Below are 19,887 nucleotides of genomic sequence, written 5' to 3'. Positions count from 1 at the left end.
TTCCCCCACTGAATAGCGTTTAAAATTGTTGAAAATTTCTAAAAAAACTTCAAAAATCAGATATGTAATTTAATAAATTTAATATATTGACAGCAGATTATATATACATTTATAATTTGGGCTCTTAGAAACATATTTTTCTTTCCATTCTTTTTTGTAAGTAATCAATAACAGACGGAGGCAATTTAATTTAGAGTTGAGTTTTCATTTAATCTCATGTGATTTGATTTTGACATTTGTATTTAGTTTTATTTCGTTTCCATCTTTTATCACTTTGTGTTTCATATTGTTTCAAACGTATTGTCACTTTAATGTGTCTGATTTGTGAGTTTGAAATGGTGAATTTCTGATCAAGCTGTAAGACATCGACATTTCCCACAGCACCTGAAGGCAGCAGGAGAGCCCGCCCCCCTCCTCGCCCTCCCCTCAGGTGGACAGAGCGGAGCTGTGATTGGTGGAGAGCTGGTGTCGTCAGAGGAGGAGAAACCTCAGCAGGAAACAAAACGCAGTGAATCAGGAGACTTTACGGTTTTAAATCCAGAGATTCAAACCAACAAAGCTTTCCTACCTGCTGCAGGTGAGTCCACTTCCTGGTAGAGTTGTTAGACACGTGATTATGTCATTACGTTCAGTCACCGTGAAGCAGCAGGACACGCTGCCGGCGGCTGGAAGAGGTATTTAAATACTACCGTGGAAAAATACTGCACTGCAAATCTTCCTTAACAGCACAGAAGTACTTTGTACTGCTGTAGCTGCTGGAAGTGGAGCTTTTAACTACTTTATATACAGTTAGATGGTAGAATCTACTACAGCGCGTCATATTTTATAAATTCATCATGTGTTTTTATGAAAAGCAGCTACTCTTGTCAGATTAATGTGGTGCAGTAAAAAGTACAATCTTTCCCTCTAGAAGCAGAAGGTAGCATAACACGGAAATACTCAAGTGAAGTACAAGTGCAGTACTCGAGTAAATGTACTTTGCACCATATTTGTATTAATAATATTAATTGAAGGAAACACACTTAAAATGAGTGACGCGACAGGAGGAGAAGCTACAACAATCAATCGATTATTTTACGAGTACTACGACGAGTACTACTACGAGTTACTACGACGAGTACTATGAGTTATGAGTACTACGACGAGTACTACTACGACGAGTACTATGAGTTATGAGTACTACGACGAGTACTACTACGACGAGTACTATGAGTTGCTACTACGACGAGTACTACGACGAGTACTACGACGAGTTACTACGACGAGTACTACGAGTTACTACTACGAGTTACTACTACAACGAGTTACTACTACGACGAGTTACTACGACGAGTACTACGAGTTACTACGACGAGTACTACTACGACGAGTACTACTACGAGTTACTACAACGAGTACTACAACGAGTACTACTACGACGAGTACTATGACGAGTTACTACTACGACGAGTACTACTACGACGAGTACTACGACGAGTTACTACTACGACGAGTACTACGAGTTACTACGACGACGAGTACTACGACGAGTTACTACTACGACGAGTACTACGAATTACTACGACGAGTTACTATGAGTTACTAGTTATTAGTTATTTAAGTCTTTCTCTCACACACACAAATTATTGTTTTGACTATTTAATAAGTGAATTACTACGAGTACTACTACGACGAGTACTATGACGAGTTACTACTACGACGAGTACTACTACGACGAGTACTACGAGTTACTACTACGACGAGTACTACGACAAGTTACTACGACGAGTTACTACGACGACGAGTTACTACGACGACGAGTTACTACGACGACGAGTACTACAACGACGAGTTACTACTACGACGAGTACTACGAGTTACTACTACGACGAGTACTACGACGAGTTACTACTACGACGAGTTACTACTACGAGTACTACGGCGAGTTACTACGACGAGTTACTACTACGACGAGTTACTACGACGACGAGTACTACGACGAGTTACTACGACGAGTTACTACTACGACGAGTTACTACTACGACGAGTACTACGACGAGTTACTACGACGAGTTACTACTACGACGAGTTACTACTACGACGAGTTACACGACGAGTTACTACGGCGCGAGTACTACGACCAGTTACTACTACGGCGAGTAGAGTACGACGAGCGGCGAGTACTACGACGACGAGTACTACGACGAGTTACTACTACGACGAGTACTACGACGAGTTACTACGACGACGAGTACTACGACGAGTTACTACTACGACGAGTACTACGACGAGTTACTACGACGACGAGTACTACGACCAGTTACTACTACGACGAGTACTACTACGACGAGTACTACGACGACGAGTACTACGACGAGTTACTACTACGACGAGTACTACGAGTTACTACGACGAGTTACTAGTTATTAGTTATTTAAGTCTTTCTCTCACACACACAAATGATTGTTTTGACTATTTAATAAGTGAATTTGTGATGTTCACTGATATTGGAAAATATCCTTATTAGTATCCATGGACGGGTTACTGAGCGGGCCTGCTGGGCTCAGGTCCAGGGGCCCAAAGGGTCTCAGGGGGGCCCCCAAATCCCGCCTATAAAATACAGCTGCACAGTTCATATTGAGGTTTGGAGGTTCGTATTTATGTGCGCAGTGTGGATCTGTTGTGGAAGGAAGAGTCAGACTAAATACTGAAGTTCAGCTGCAGCTTTTTTCAGCTAACGAGAACTTTATAGTTTCTTAATCACTTCTATTTCAGTACGATGACGATTCAAGCATGTGTTTCCTCTTTCGGTGCGATGCTCCAGGTCAGAGTTCATCAGTAGAAACTCTGTATACTGTGTGTGCGTGTATATATATGTATATATTGTATTTTATACTTCACTACATTTATTTGACACCAGAAGTTATTTTGCGTACTAGGAGCAAACATATGAACTGTTTGTAAAATATGATTTTGCATTTTTCAGTGAACAAAAATCAGCCTATTGAGTCATTTCAGTGCTTAACTTTAATATTTAATATCTTACTTTGTTTTTAAAAAAGTGACTAAATCTTCCAGAGCTGTAAGAATATTCCTACATGTTTTTAATGCCAGTGAACTTGTTTCAGGTATTTTTCTAAAATGCAATTTTCCATAATTCTAGTTTTTTTGTTGTTGAAGAAGAAAATGAAGTTTGCATGACTCAAACATGTACTGTATAAAAAATAAAACACCACCAAAGAATTTTTTTGCATGACGAGTACTTTTACTTTGGATACTTTAAGCCGACGATACTTCAGTACTTTTACTTGCAGTGTTTTTATAGTGTGGTGTTACTACTTTTACATAAGTAAAGGCTCTGAATACGTCCTCCACCACTGGCAGGATGCTATGATGTTGTTCAGGTGTGTAATTGTATGAATCAGGTTGTGGGGATATAAACCTGATTCCACACTACGTTACGAGGACTCACCTCCCATCAGGGGACAAACAGCAGCCGGTCCCCATAAGGTCAACGACTAACCGCTTTTTGTTTTGGTAAATCTTTAGTGAATCAGTGTCGCGTCGATTCAACGTCGTGTCTAAGAGACAAAACCAAGTGCGTGTGTTTACATGTGTTCCTACACAGAGATGGGGGGTCAGGCCTCCTCAGTGGAGGGCGTCCATGTTGTCGTCGTCGGCGGCGGATTCGGAGGCATCGCGGCGGCTCAGCAGCTGAAATCTCAAAGACTCGGCTTCACTCTGATCGACATGAGAGACGCTTTTCATCACAACGTGGCAGCGCTCAGAGCGTCCGTGAAGCCCGGTACGACGCCGTTCATCTGGCTGTGACAGCTGCTGCACTTTCAGTTTTATTTTATGAAAATCTCATCTTTTTGTTTAATTTAAATTTTTGTTCCTATTTGTTTTTATTTCTTTGTCTTCTAATGTTTTTTTTAGTCTCACTTTTATGTTTATGATCACTTTATTTTATATACACAAAGTTTTACTTTGTATTTTTATGAAATTTTGTTATGATTCATTTTTAGTTTTGTTATTATTACTATCACTATTATTAATTGTATTATAAACCATATTCATGTTGCACCTTTTTACACTCTGAGTGCTTTAATAGTTTAAACAACAAATTAAATGTTAAAATACATTTAGAAAGAGGAAGGAACTAAAATAGTTATTATTACCATTTGTTGTGGTGTCACAGTGAGCTCAGACTGTCCTGGTGACTCAGATGAACTTTACCACACAGTGTGTGTGTGTGTGTGTAATAGTGTGTGACCTTTGACCTTTGACCCCCCATGCAGGCTTCGCTCAGAGGACCTTCATCCCGTACGCCGAGACGTTTGGAGACAGTTTTGTTCAGGGTCGAGTCGAGCGAGTCGACACCGAGAGACAGACGGTTGTCCTGGAGGGGGGGAGGGTGAGGAGACAGAGCCAGGCTAACGGTTTCCCCCTGCTTCCAGTCTTTGTGCTAAGCTAGGCTAAACAGATGGACACACAGAGATGAAACTGACATCCATCTGATAGGATCAGAATAGAAATCTCCAAAACGTTGGCTTTTGAGGAGCTGAGACATCATTATTTAATGAATTGGGTTTCTGATGAAGTCCTTTATATTAAGTTAGAAGATGAGAATCAGATCAAATCTATAAAGTCTTAAAGGCTGAATGTCCAGACTTCCTCATACTTGCAGACTTTTGGAATTAAAGAAATTGTTTGAAATAATCACGAAAATGTTTTTTTAAAAACTGCAAATATTTTCTAAATATAAATATTTTTGCATTAAAATAAGTATAATATTTATGAACAAAATAAACTAAATGTATTACTACATATAGAATTATCCTCAAAAAACATAAAACGATAGATAAGATAAAATCTTGAAAATAAAAATAAAAAACTTGGATGTTGTACAGTTGAATTATAGGTCGGTATTTATTTCGGAAATGCACTTGATGTAGATAATAGTAATAGTAGAGAATATAAAAAAAGAAACAAAAATAAAGTTATAGAAATAAAAGTACAACTAATAAAAGAAAAATGTGAAAATAATTAAATTATCATTTAATCAAAGTAAATTTAAAAAACAAAAGTAAAACAAAAAATGTATTAAAAAATAAAGTGATAATAAACATAACGTGTTAATCAGGGAGCTTTAGAGCTGCTGGTAGGTGGATCCTGTTCGCTTTCAGAGCCAGGCTAGCTGTTTCCCCCTGTTTCCAGTCTTTATGCTAAGCTAAGCTAACCAGCTGAACGTCTAACATCTAACTTAATGAACAAGTGCATTTCCCAAATAAATACCAACTTATAATTCAGCCAAATCATTTATTTTTGAAGACATCTGTTTTTTTGGTGTTTTACTTAAATGTTTGATAATTTTGTTTTCTTTATGTTTTACTTTTATGTTTATGATCACTTTATTTTTTTTTGTTTGTTTGTGTTTTTCTTTTCTTTTTAAGAGATTTTATTACATTTTTAAAAAAAAGTTGTATTTAGTTTTATGTTTTATTTGTGGGGAGAATTTATATTTAGCAATACGTTTATTTTGTTTATAAATATGATACCAATTTTTATGCAAAAATATTTACTCTATTTGTATTTTTTTTTTTTAGAAGTTTTAAAATTTTGTTTAAAAAAACAAAAAAGTTCAAAATGTAATTTAATTTTTGTGGTGTTTTTCTAAGTTGTTTGTAGATCTCTTTTTAGTTTTGTAATAATTATTATCACTATTATAAACTTAATCTGCAGTTTCATGTAAACACAAGCAGGTGAAGGTGAATAACGTATAATTATTATAATATTTGAATATATGGAAAGCAGCAGTCCCTCCACATATCTTGCATAAACTGCATCGTCATGGGAAAAAGTGAGCTTTTAAATCCCATCATACCACCTGTTATCTCTTTGTGGCTCAAACAGGAACCAAACAACTGAAATAACTGATTTTGCTGCCATCTGGTGGTTGGATTCCCACCTTGCTAAGTTACGTTTCAGTCCAGTTTGTTCCTGTGTGCTGCAGGAGATCCAGTACTCCCACCTCATCCTGTGTACTGGGACTGATGGAGCGTTCCCTGGCAAGTTCAACACTGTGGCGTCGTATCAGACCGCCGTACAAACGTACGAGGACTTCGTCAAGCAGGTACGATAACTGCGGACGGATACCGGGGGCAGACAGTCAGAGCATTACCATCCATTCAACCTGTGTGTGTGTGTGTGTGTGTGTGTGTGTGTGTTCAGGTCCAGGCTGCAGACTCGGTGTTGGTGGTCGGAGGAGGGTCGACCGGTGTGGAGATGGCTGCTGAGATCAAGACGGAGTATCCAGACAAGAAGGTGACGACAAAACTGAACTCTGATCAGATCTGAGCGTCGCTGTCATCCGTGTCTGTCTGGGCACTGTGACCTCTGACCTCTGACCCCTGACCTGAGTCTGTCAGTCAGATAAAATGTTATTTAGTTTATTACGCTGTTTAGTAACTGTGCTGCTGAGATAAAGTATTACCAGCGGTGGAAAAAGTACTCAGATACTGCAGTAAAAGTACTGACACCACTGTGAAAATACTCCACTGCAGGTCAAGTCCTGCAGTCAAACCTCACTGCAGTTAAAGTATGAAGTATAATCAGCTAAAGTTACTTAAAGTGTTCAGTGAGAGTCGTCCCTGTGCAGTAAAACGCTTCCTGTCAGTGTTTTATTATATCTGATGTTTCTGGATTCATATTCCTGCTGCATTCATGTGTGTGTTGCATTTTACTACTGCAGATGTTTCAGGCTGAGCTCATTTTAACTGCTTTATATACTGTTGGGTAGTTTAACCTGCAGCAATGCATCATGGTCTATAAGGTCATCACGTGTTTGCAGCGTCGCCGTCCTGCGAGAACCACGTATCTCTAAAAAGTCTCCCTGAGCTCAGAGAAACAGCCTGTTTTCAGCTCTGTGACGATGCGTTTTCCAGCTGATCCGAGGGGGGGTTAAAGAGTTTATTCAGCTTCAGGAGGAGGAGAGTTTCCTCAGCACATGAAGGAAACTCTTCATCCTTCACTTCATCACAAACACCTGGAGATACGAGGTTTTCACCGGACAGGAAGGGAAAAGCTGTAATCTGCTACAGGTGTGACGTAACTGACTGACATGAACTCTACTTTCTTGTTTATACTGTAGAGAAACGTTTCAAAGGTTCCTCTCGTTGTTGTTTCCTGTTCAGGTGGTTCTGGTCCACGCCAGAATCGGGTTGGCCGACCCGGAGCTGCTGCCCAGCGTCCGACAGCAGGCCAAAGAGGTTCTGCTGGAGAAAGGAGTGGAGCTGCTGCTGGGTACGAAGAGCCGGTTTGCACCTGCAGACCAGGTGTTTGGCTCAGACCAGGTTCTGACAGGGGGTTTTATAAACCTGCCGTGTGTTTCAGGTCAGAAAGTGTCCAACCTGTCGGAGCTGCAGCTGAACGTGACCCAGAAGAACACGGTGGTCACCACAGACAAAGGAGACCGGCTGACCACAGATCTGATCATCTGCTGCACCGGACTCAGGGTCAACTCTGCGGCCTACGCCTCCAGCTTCCGTGAGCGCAAACACACACACACACACACACACACACCTGCAGCGTGACGAGACTGTGATCTGGATCAGACCGTGAACCGTTTTGCTGAGCAGGACCTGAGTCAGTCTGCCGGTGACAAAGTGCTCCGAACTTGACTTGGATTGTAAAACACTGAATTTTTTTTTAAGTATTCCTGAGATGATTTAAGGCGACTTTGACGTCTAAATAAAAACCAGCATCAGTTAAAACTCCTGAGGGATTAACACCGCGTGTGCCAACAGCATCATAATCAATACATACTGATCAACACACGGCTAGTTGCCCTCTTGGTAACGCTTCTGTAGCGTCGCTGCCAACACTGAAAGGTGTGGTGGAGTGTAACGAAGTACGAAGCCGAGCTTCACAGATTTACAGGAGAAACAAACATCAAAACACATTTTCTGTCAGTCGACTGATCGATTCAGCTGAACTTATAAACTGTTGGAGTTTAATTTATAACAAAACATCAGATTTTATAAACTCTTCATGTGTTTTGTGTGAAAATCTGTAACTGCAGCGTTCAGATAAACGCAGTAAAGAGTCCAGTGTTTCCCTCTGAGACTGGACTGAAGCTCGGCTTCAGTGCTGGAGTTGAGTGAGTTACTGCACGGTTCAGGTTCAGGTTCTGGTTCAGGTTCTGCCTCCTTTCAAGTCTCATATTTCCCCGAAGCCACAAAACGCTGCGGCCACTAGAGGCCAGTGTTCCTTTAATCCATCGTTGTGCTTCAGAATCAAACATGGAAGCTGTGGCGCTCGGACCCGCCTGACCTTTCCTCCAGCGCCGCCATCACGCAATCACATAAAAGCAGCTGTTAGTGTCTTTCAGCCGCAGCAATGCATTCTGGGTACATGACCTCAACTAATAAACTAACGATTTTCAAATAACAATCGGTGATCTGTTTCTGCTGACAGCCGGCTGTCTGGCCGATAACGGCGCTCTGAAGGTGAACGATCGCCTGCAGGTCGAAGGTTTCTCCAACGTCTTCGCTGTGGGCGACTGCGCCAACGTCAACGAGCCCAAGATGGCGTACCACGCCGGACTGCACGCCACCGTCGCCGTTACCAACATCGCCAACAGTCTGAGCGGGAAGGAGCTGACCTCATACCACACAGGTACACACACACCTGCAGGTGTTGCTGGTTGCCCATCTGTGTTTTTGGTTGCCCGCCTGTGTTTTTGGTTGCCCGCCTGTGTTTTTGGTTGCCCGCCTGTGTTATTGGTTGCCTGCCTGTGTTTTTGGTTGTGTTGCTGGTTGCCCATCTGTGTTTTTGGTTGCTAGGTAACGTCACCATGTTGCTGGCGATGGGCTATAACGACGGCGTGGGCCAGTTTAACGGGTTGAAGTTGCCTCGTTGCCTCGTTGCTCTGGGGAAGAGTCGAGATCTGCTGCTGTGGAAGAGCTGGAGGGAGATGGAGCAGAAACAACCCTGACACACACACACACACACACACACACACACATGCACACACAAACACACACACCTCTTTATACTCCCATACTTGTGAGGACCCTCATTGATTACTTTTACATGCTCACATGAAGCTGGTCTGGAATCAGGTCTCACTGCACCAACAGTTTTTACATGTTGTTTAGCAGCAGGTTGCATATTATCATGATGTCACAGGCGTCTGCACTCTTCTTCTGTGGTGCGCGTACATGAAGCTGGTTAGGACCGAGTGCGTGACCCCGGGCAGACCGTGGACACCACCCTGTGTTCAGACTGTCCGGCCTGTTACACCCCCCCCGACGTTACTTTGGCAACATGTCTGACCTTTTTCCTCTATCAGGGATTGAAGACGCTGTTTTTTTTTTTTTTTTCTTGTGGAGCTTTCAGCTGCTGTGCTTCCTCACTGCTACTCAACGTTTCAGCTGTGACATTTACACTTGAAGAGGACACTTAGCGTCTCTCTCTCATCCTGCTGCTGAGAGCTGAGTGTGTTTACAGAAACTGTAACCGACTGTGACGTACAGGCGTACTCAAAGTATGTGCTTGTTACCATGACAACTGGTGCCTCGAAGCTAAGCTAATAAAAGACGGAGTCGTTGCATTTCGGCGCGACTTCAAGCAGAAGATAAGCGGTTCCGTCTCTTTCTGTCCGTTCGGACCAAAAGCTGCGTTCTTCTCCCGAAGACAGAGCGTTTCAAATCCCGAACATGGAGTTTCATCCTCGTTCGGTCGTCATGACAACAGGAACAAAAAAGGAGAAACAACTGTATGTCTCAGCGGCTTCGTTAGCTGAAAAGAGACGAAGAAGTCGTCGTTCAGGACGCGGCGTCACGTTATGTTGCGTCAGAAACAGTCTGCTTCCTGTGGCCGGACGTCACGTCGTCGTCTTCTTCTTCGTGAGTTCACTTTGAACAGCTCAGGTGCGTTCGTGGACGACCTGAAGCCGGAGGCAACGTTTTCACAGCGGTCAGATAAAACTACTTTTCACTGGATAGAAGAAGCACTTTACTGTCACTTTCTGTTGAAGTTTCACTGAAAAACAGCGTTTCAGGTATTGAGAGACTTAAATAATCAGTTTCATGCAATCAGAAGTTTAATATATAGTTATTTTACAATCCAAGTCCAGCTCAGAGCTCTTTGTGGTCGGACTGATTCAGGTCCTGGTTTCATACAGTAGCCGGTTCTGGAGTTGGAGCAGTTCTGTCTTTACATGTGGACCGAAACCTCCTGCAGGTGAAGAGCTCTGCACTGAAAGCCTTCATTACCTGCTGCAGCTCGAAAACACTCGAAATGAGGCGCAAACTTATAAACAAAAACATCTTTATTACATTTTTTTTTCCAAACAATAATAAAAAAAAAACATTTAAACCTGAAGATCTGTGTGTGTTTCTCATTCAGACTAAACAGCAGAGTCAGAGTCCAGTGTGTTCATACAGAAATCATCATCATCATCATCATCATCATCATCCGTCAGCTGTCATTTAACAAACAGCTGAACGTCTCCTTTAAAACTCAGAATCTTTCACAATCACACACTTTAACAACAACAACAACAATAATAATAATAATAATAATAATAATAATAATAACAACAGATGAACGGCTGCAGAAGGAAGCAGGTTTGTGAGGAAGATGTTGGTTAACTTTTTAGGAAAACTAGAGTCAAACTCTCTCTGGTGCAAAATACGAGACGTACAAAATCAGAAATGCTCAGCCTGTGATTTCCATAACGGAGTGACGATGAACACGTTTAGTGGAAGTGAATCAACGCGTGCGTTTGGAGACTTCCGGCCACCGATTGGCTGCCGTCATACGTCAAATAAATACTAATAAATAGATTCTTTTGCTTCTCAGCTGTGGATTTTGGATGGAGGACTGCGAGCTGCTGTCGGGTCTCCTTCAGAGACGTCACCTTTCACCAACGAAGAAGAAGAAGAAGAACTTCCTTTGGTGAAACAGTTTAGAGCTGAAACAGAAATTTAACTGACAGTTTTTGATCGAAGACTCGTCGTTCAAATCGTTTACAAGATATTTGCAGTTTTCTCTCCGTAAACTGAGTCTTTGTTAGTCGGAGAACAAGACGTCAGCTCTGACTCCGGGAACTCGGACAGTCTTCTGTTAAAGAGTCAAAGCTCCTGAATGAACGAGTCAAACACTGACGGGTTAATGTTTTACAGAGTAAAATCGAATATAAACCTCAAAGTTAAAAAGGGATTTTAACCTCAGTGCAGCTGTGAACAGAAGGAGAGGCCTCCTGATTGGCTCAGGTGTGCCGAGGTGACACCAGTTACACCGGTCCGAGCAGAGTGGGGGCGGCAGGTGTGATGGGGAGGCGGCGTTTGTTGACGTGGTGACGCGTGAACATGTGTTGTCGGGCCAATAAACACATGAATGCATTTTTTAAAAAAAAGTGAACGTTTTCTAATAAAATCCGTTTCATCAGCTGCAGATAAAATAAAAACAGACCTAATCGTCATTTTGTTCGTTCAACTTCTAAACTTCCGTCTTCGTTTTCCCTCAAATCTGCAGCTGGACGATGAAGAGGCGCGGCTTCGGTTTACGGGTCGGACCCGGATCGGCTCCTGGCCTTTACTTTAAACTCGCTCTTTTAAAAACGTTTCCTGATCTGGACGCGTTTGTTTGCCCGGAGACGAACTTCAGCAGGGGCAGGACTGCTTCCTGTCTTCCAGGAAGCTTTAGTTTTCTAGCAAGTTAAAGAAACTTCGGGACCCGTAAAACAAAGCGGCGCCTGCCTCTCCTGGAGGCCGCCCGCAGCTGGAGGAGGAGGAGGACGCCGCCGCCGCCCGCAGCTGGAGGAGGAGGAGGACGCCGCCGCCGCCCGCAGCTGGAGGAGGAGGAGGACGCCGCCGCCCGCAGCTGGAGGACTTCACCCTGAACAGGTTGTTGGAGGAAAATGTCAGATTGCAGTTTGTGTTTTTAGAGACTCTGGGCTCTACTCCGTCTTGTTGGACTTCCCCTCGCCGCCGCGCCGCAGGTACGTCTGGTAGAAGAAGTTGGAGAAGAGCAGCAGGTAGCTGAGGTACATGAGCGAGGCCCAGGCGATGTTGTCCAGGCGGGACGGGCAGTCTCCGTGCTGCATCCAGCGGTACACCAGCCCGCTCACCGTCAGCCCCATGCCCATCTGACCGATCTGAGCGCTGGTGATCAGCACGGCCAAGGGCCGCGGCACGCGCAGGCCGGCGGCGCGCGCCGCGTAGTAGCTGTACATGAGCGCGTGCACGCCGTAGTTCATGGTCATGAACCAGCCGCCGCCGGCCACCATGTCTTTGTAGGAGTACCAGGAGTACAGCAGCACGGTGATGTGGTGGTACCAGTGCAGGAAGAGCAGCTTCTGCTTCCTCAGCACGATGAACGCCGTGTCGCCTGGCAGACACAGAGCGGGGTTTAACTCAGGGTTAGTCACAGCTTCATTTTGGATCAGTTATATTATTCATTTCAGTTAAATAAAATATATGATTCTGTTACATTTATATCCAAAGAACCTTAAACTAAAGCCTTTAGTACATTTATAGATTACGACAAGCTGAAAGAACGATCGAAGCTGGAAAAGGCCCGTTACTGCAGCGTGGATTAAAAATAACATTTTATTAAGAACAAAATGGGTGTATATGAATATGGAAGCCATTTAACTACTACATTAACAATAATACTGGTCATCTATTACAGGAGATGTAACTTTGCACGAGTGTTTTAGTTTCTGTTTCGTTTTGCATGTATCTTCTGTGTGCAGTAATGTATATTTGGTTTTTGGGGACCTTGCGATAGCTGTTTAGCATTTAGTTTGTTTCCCGTTTGAGGCTTTTATGCATTTCTATACGGGAGGAATGAGTGACGTGCTCTATTGTTGGGGTGGGAAATAACTGACGCACTGGAAAACCTGTCTTGTATAATCAAAAACAATAAAAAATAAAAGTTCTAATAGAAACAAGTCTATTTGAAGATGTTTCCCTTTCTGCGGTCTGATGTTCCCGTTTTCTCCGATTTAAAACCTTAAATGTTCACAACAGAAAACTTCACAGACTGAAGGATCGACCTGCTGCGTTTACAGACATTTAAAAACGGAGAAGACGTGATGTTCGTCTCCGCGTTAAAGCGTTAACGAGAGGAAACGTGTGAAGGAACCCACCGAGCTCCGGCGCTTTGCTCAGGACGAAGGCGTACGCCCAGAACTTGCTGACCGGGCCGTTGTAGAAGCTCTGGTCGCAGATGGACTGCCTGAAGCCGCTGCTGCTCAGGACGTGAACCATGTAGGAGCCGGTTCGAACCGCACCGATGATGCTACAGACAAAAACACACAGAAGAAGAAGAAACTCCATCAGACAACAGAAACTTCATACTGCAGGCCGTCCATTGTTCTGAGGACGGCGACAGGTGAACCGACACCTCGTCCCACACCTGAGCCGGGATTATCTGAACCTGCGTGACAGGCGGCTCGTCGCCACGGAGACGGCACGCATGAGCAGCGACATGGCACGCCGCTGGTTACCATGGAGACGGCGGCTAAAAAAAATAAAAAATAAAAATAAAAATAAAAAAATCACCGCCGTCTCTATGGAAACGACCCCGTCAGCGTTGACACGTCACAGCTCTCCACTCTGACATCATCGACAGAGTCATAATAAAGACGGTTACTATGGTTACTCAAGATGCATCTGGAAACTCAAAACATAAACTGTTACGCTAACACACAAATCAGACCGTGTCGTTACCTGAAGAGGGCGAGGCTGAGCGACCAGAGGACCAGCGGCCGCCGCAGGTTCATTTTGGGTCGAGGCTTCATGTAGTGCCGGCCTCCGAACACCAGGGCGGCGTACAGAGCGCTGAACACGAAGGACTTACTCCTGCGGGGCGAGACACAGGAAACACTTTAACTTAATGTTTCAGGTACAAAACTAGCAGGTTATTCTCTCTCGTCGCGTTTTAGCTGCGAAAGAAACTAAACGACCTAAAAACACAACCAGGATGTTGATTTTAGTGAATTATGTTTCTAAACGTTTGCAAATAAACACATTTTACAGAAGGCCGCTTTATTTTAGCTGCTTCCTTCATTAAACAGACACAACATCACAAAAAACACAAACAGGCTACTCTAACACCACGTTAGCTTTAATGTTAGCATTCAGTTATTCATTCCAGTCCAAATGGCTAATGCTATAAGGTTAACGTTAAAATTCTAATGCTAAAATGCTAACATCAAAAGGCTAATGCTTAAAGGCTAATGTTAAAATTGAAATGTTAAAAGCTAATGCTAAAATGCTAATGTCAAAAGGCTAACACTTAAAGGCTAATATTAAAATTTGAATGTTAAAAGATAATGATAAAATGCTAATGCTAAAATGCTAGCGTTAAAATTCGTATGCTAAAATAATAATAATGTCAAAAGGCTAATATAAAAATTCTCATGCTAATAGCTAATGCTAAAATGCTAATGTCAATAGCTTCAGGTTTGACTGTTGGCTGACGTCACATTGGGCTTCAGGAAGTTGCAATAAGCACTTTATTATTTTCCCGAAGTTTCATCGACTAAACGATTCTTTGAGAAAAATCATCTGCAGATTAATCAATAATGGAAATAATTCAAATATTAAATTAATTAAGTGAAAAAACAGTTTAGCACCAAACTTTAATTTCATATTTAAAGTTTAAGTGTATTGATTTCCCAGCCTGGTTTGGTTTAGAGCTTCTCTTCACGTCTGTTTACACCTGAGCTCACCGTCACTTAGCAACAGACAGACCCCACATGTGTTCTGCTGAGCAGGTGTACCTGTACCTGTCCGCACACCTGAGGCGTGACTCACCGGCAGAAACTTATTATTGTCATAAATATCCAAAGTTCTGGGAGTTTCCGGCACATATCTGATCTGGGAGGGGCTGGGTGAAGCCTTTAACTGGAATAACCAGATTCATTAAAAAAATACACCGTAAGTGTCACATACTGTTCCGGTGACTCACCTGCGACTCACCTGCAGGCCGAGCAGATTCCTTTCAGCCCGCTGTGATCCCGACAATACTTAAACTGTTATGGGTTTGCCCCAAATCTGTGGCTCTCCTCTGTATAGAGACATAGCCTAACCAAACCCCCTTCACAAATTATTAGGTTTTAAATTATCTAGTTTGTCAGTAAATTACGCACACTTCGGACACGATCAGTTAGTTATTTTATTATTAAGTAATATCCGCTCCTCTGTTCGGCATAAACTAAACACACACACAAAAAAAGACACTTTATTCCAACAAACCCTGGAGGTATTTTAATTGATCATCACTGTGCGCTCTGATTGTTCGCTGTGGAGCATTTTAGTATCGAGCAAACCGGTTACGGTGAATGGCTGATGAACCGGGTGCCTTTTGATGTGCTGGGTGTACGCCGAAACAGAGACTGGACCACAACCATCTCCAAACCGCCTTCTTTCGCACTGTAAACAGTAGGTGCTTTCAACGACAGGAAGGTCATTTAAAAAGTGGTAGATATTTGAATGGAATTCGCCAAGTAGCGTCTCCATTGACGACGCCTCAGTTTCTCGGAGTATTTCCACTCGTCCTGGCTGTTCGGGGGGATTTAAACCCTCAGCAGAAGTAGCTGAGTCCAACAACAAAAAGTTCAAACCCTTTTAAATCAGTAAAATAAAAACAGTTTGTTAGCTTACCAGTTAGCTTGCATCCACTCAATCGCTCCTCTCTCGTCGAAGCGCCGCTCGAAGCTGTACTCGGACAGCAGAAGCTGGAAGTCCGTCTCATTCATCTCGTTTGTTTTTATCACTCAAATCTGCTGAAGTATGAAAACTCAGACGGCCGCAGTCCCGCCAGGTGTCGTCTGTCTGTCCTCTCACCTGTTCCCGTCCTAATTAAAGCCTGTCTGCAGGGGGCGGGGCTTCCAGGAGACACCTGTTGGCTGCTTTTTAGCTTTAGTTTCTGTCGCGGAGTTTCCTGTCTGGGTCTTTGCAGCCATGTTTGTAGTTTCAGCTCCAAACCTCTGGACATAAAACCCCTTATTTCAAAATAGTTACTGTGTGAACAAAATAACAAACACTAATTAGAAATCAAAAGTAGATATAAGATCAAATAAAATCACTAATGTCAGCTTTATCAGGATGTTTTAAACCAATCCTGCAGCGAGAGACTGTGGCTGCTGATGGCCGTCATTCTCCCACAATGCAATGCACTGACCAGCGGTCCCCAACACCTGCAGCTGCTCACAGTTAGTACACATGCGCAGTGAGACGCTGCTTCGCTTTAACGTAAAACTAGTTCAAATAGATTTTTGGGTTTGCTGTCTCTCTGCGAAGTTTAATCGCAGTTTGATTGGCAGCCGACGTCACGCGTGAGATATCAGATCATTGATAAACGGTGCAGTCTGCAGTCACTGTTTACAGAAGAAACTGTGTGTTCCAGGTCTGCCTGACACTTCGTACGGATACAATATGATAACAATAATAACAGATAATACAGAGAACTGATTCATGAGGAGAGGAAGATAACCAGCTGTGCAGGAAGTCCTGACACACACTGAAACCCTCTGCTGCAGTGAAAGTGTGAGAGTGATCAGGAAAAAGCCCTTAAAGCATTAAAGCAGTGCAGCGTCCCTGTGGCTGCTGTGCTGTTATATATTCTATCATCAGGTTATTATTCCTCGTGCATTAATGTAAAGCAGGATGTTGCTGCTGCAGCTGGTGGAGCTGGAGCTCATGTTGAACCGGTTTGTATCGGACTGCAGCTGATGATGCTTTTCATTCTGGATCCATCTGCCGATTCTTTTCTCCGTCGATCCGTCGATCGATCGATCGATCGGTTTGGAAAACTGGTGAAAACGGTGAGAAACGCCGTCACGACGACCCAGAGCCCAAAGCGACGCCTTCAGCGTGTCGTCGTGTCCGACCGACAGTCCGAAGCTCGACGTTATTAACAAACATCACAGTTATTACAGTCGTTCAGAGGAAAAGCAGCAGATCTGCACATCTGAGGAGCTGCAGCCAGGAAGGGATTTACAGGAGAAACGACTTCAAACATCAAAACACATTTTCTGTCAGTCGACTGATCGATTCAGCTGAACTTATAAACTGCTGAGAGTTTAATTTATAACAAAACATCAGGTTTTATAAACTTTGTGTAAAAATCTGTAAAGTGACTGCAGATGAACGCAGTAAAGAGTCCAGTGTTTCAGCTTCGGGCTTCAGTAAATGCACTTAACTCTGTAACTAAACCCTTTCTCCTCCTGAACTCTGAGTGTTTCTGACTGAAGACAAAGTCCACTTCGTGTTTCTCCTCCAGGTTTATCTCGCAGCTGCAGTTCCTGGTTGTTGTTGTAGATCAGATCCCAAACGTTTTTAAGCAACTTCTCACTGTGACGCCTCGTCAAAGGCTGGGAGTATAATATATATAACATATATAATATATATAATATATAATCAGAGGTGGAAGAAGCACTCAAGCCTCAAGTGTTTCTGTCCACAGAGGTTTTAACTTTTCAAGCCTCTAAAAAATATTCAAATGATATTGAACTGGTCTCCACGCGTTAACAGAGATGGAAAGAAACCGAGCTCATTTCCTGAAGAACGCTGCAGTTTTTACTTTGTGCTTTATTCATCTGATGGCTTCAGTTACTTTGCAGACTGGCAGACACTACTTCACCATCTACACCACGGACTTCAGCCTCCACACAGAGTCCTGCCACCTCCAGCAGGTCTCTGATGACTCTGCTGTGGTGGGATGTATCAGCGGTGGTGTTGAGACTGAGTTCAGGGCTGTGGTGGGGAACTTTGTCTCATGGTGTGAGCAGAACCATCTGCAGCTCAGCGCGACAAAGTCTAAGGAGCTGGTTGTGGATCTATGAAGGGCCAAGGCACCAGTGACCCCGGTTTCCATCCAGGGGGTCAGTGTGGACATTGTGGAGGACTACAAGTACCTGGGAGTATACTTAGACAACAAACTGGACTGGACCAAGAACACTCAAGCTGTTTACAGGAAGGGCCAGAGCCGCCTCTGTTTCCTGAGGAGGCTGAGGTCCTTCAACATCTGCCGGACGATGCTGAAGATGTTTTATGAGTCTGTGGTGGCCGGTGCTGTCCTGTATGCTGTTGCTGCTGGGGCAGCATGCTGAGGGGCAGGCTGAGGGCAGCAGGCTGAGGGCAGCAGGCTGAGGGTAGCGGACGCCAACAGACTCAACAAACTGATCCGTAAGGCCGGTGGCATTGTGGGGTGGAGCTGGACTCTCTGGCGGTGGTGTCAGAGAGGAGGATGCTGGGTAAACTACACGCCATCTTGGACAGTGTCTCCCACCCGCTCCATGACGTGCTGGTCAAACAAAGGAGCACCTTCAGCGGAAGACTCATCCCCCACAATGCACCACAGAGCGCCACAGGAAGTCATTCCTGCCTGTGGCCATCAGACTCTTTAACTCCTCCCTCTAAGTGTCAGTCTGTATGACCCGAAGTCACTAAACTGGACATTGATCATTAACATCTCCGCCATACTTGAATAACTGTGCAATATTTTGTTTTTCCTGTTTATTGATATTGATATTGATATTTATTCATACCTCCATTACTGCTGTGCAATATCCACCGTCTCATTATAACCTTAATAAGCTGCACTTAACTCGACAGTACATGCACCACTGCTTATTACTTATTACTTATATTATTACATTGTATTATTATACTGTATTATCATCATCAACCGGTAAACCCACTTGGTACTTAATTTATTTCTGACCTGTTTTTATAGTTTTATAGTGTATCATATTGTTTTCTAGTACTTCCTCCTGTGTGACTGACGTAAAGGCGAGCTGCTGTAACAAAGAGTTTCCCCTCGGGGATCAATAAAGTGTTTCTGATTCTGATTCTGATTAATAAAACAAAATACAATCAATAAACAGATGATGGTGTTTTTTTTACGGATTAAGATAAAACTTTATTGATCCTGGGGGGGATTTACAAGCTGCCCAGCAGAATCTAAAGTCATTAAAACAGCAGCATTAAAGCGCTGAACACATTAATGCATCAATAATATAATATATATATTATTCTGCATAACGAGCACTTTGACTTCTGCTGCTTTAAGTTGATTTTGGTGCTGAGGCCTGAGTGCAGGACACACTGCGCTGCTGCTGTCTGCAGGACCTGAGCCGCCACTGCGTCTAAAACAAAGGCCGGATTCCTGTGTCGAGCTTCTGCACCTGCACCAAACATTCACACTCTTTCACTTCGCGACAGCATGTTATAGAAAACGTGTAAATGAGGACAGTTCGCAGCTGCAGAGGCTCATTCCTGCTTTTAGAAAGTTAAATTAAGTCACTTCTTATGGAAATTACATAAATTATGTTGGTGAGACAGAATCTTTTCAACTTTTTCATTCAGTCCTTTTCACACAGTGAGCTTAACAGAAACTTCATATCTTAAATGCTAATTTTGATTTATTTAAAGGTTCAAGAGGTGAAAAAATCAAAGTTTATTCTCAGTGCGGGCAGATGGCCAGAAATACTGTAGCGGCGCTGTGAGGGACATACAAGCTGAGATTTAGAGAATAAAGTCAAAATATACTGAGAAATAAGTCATAATATATGAGAAGAGTCATAATCGTACAAGAAGAAATGTCAGTGTTATGAGATAAAGCTGTAACGTTATGTGAAAACAATAATATTTCAAGAATAAAGTCTCAGTTTTACAAGACAAACTCTCACAAAATAATCTTAATTCAACTAATTTTCAACAAAAATATGTAACATCATCAGGACAAAGCTGCTGAAATATAATATTTATATCAAGAATAAAGATTTTTAGGAGGTTTTACAAGAGAAAGTCGTAATATTTCAATAAATTTCATGAATAAAGTTTTAATTGAACGACTCAGGCTCTGACGCCGCGGTGTCTTCCG

General features: G+C 43.0%; 2 protein-coding genes across 3 annotated transcripts; one reads left to right on the top strand and one right to left on the bottom strand.

The window, feature by feature from the left end:
• Positions 1-451: 451 nt before the first annotated feature.
• aifm2 (apoptosis inducing factor mitochondria associated 2) lies at positions 452-11,453 on the top strand. 2 transcript variants are annotated; one of them, XM_044213931.1, is made up of 9 exons: positions 452-577; positions 3,608-3,784; positions 4,281-4,396; positions 5,996-6,115; positions 6,214-6,306; positions 7,176-7,284; positions 7,375-7,527; positions 8,458-8,658; positions 8,826-11,453. In XM_044213931.1, the coding sequence occupies exons 2-9, from the start codon at positions 3,610-3,612 to the stop codon at positions 8,975-8,977; spliced, it is 1,119 nt and encodes a 372-aa protein (XP_044069866.1). In that variant the 5' UTR covers positions 452-577; positions 3,608-3,609; the 3' UTR covers positions 8,978-11,453. The 2 variants fall into 2 exon arrangements, with proteins under 2 accessions (XP_044069866.1, XP_044069865.1); XM_044213930.1 differs by having other exon boundaries at positions 537-674.
• Positions 10,298-15,875, bottom strand: LOC122884261 (elongation of very long chain fatty acids protein 6-like). The gene is made up of 4 exons (XM_044213932.1): positions 15,663-15,875; positions 13,725-13,856; positions 13,142-13,293; positions 10,298-12,378 (listed from the first exon to the last, which is right to left on the bottom strand). The coding sequence occupies exons 1-4, from the start codon at positions 15,755-15,757 to the stop codon at positions 11,948-11,950; spliced, it is 810 nt and encodes a 269-aa protein (XP_044069867.1). The 5' UTR covers positions 15,758-15,875; the 3' UTR covers positions 10,298-11,947.
• Positions 15,876-19,887: the final 4,012 nt, after the last annotated feature.

Source organism: Siniperca chuatsi, linkage group LG11, assembly GCF_020085105.1.
Source record: "Siniperca chuatsi isolate FFG_IHB_CAS linkage group LG11, ASM2008510v1, whole genome shotgun sequence".
NCBI lineage: Eukaryota > Metazoa > Chordata > Actinopteri > Centrarchiformes > Sinipercidae > Siniperca > Siniperca chuatsi.
Note: the sequence above shows the minus strand (reverse complement) of the source record. Positions and strands in the feature narration are given on the sequence as shown.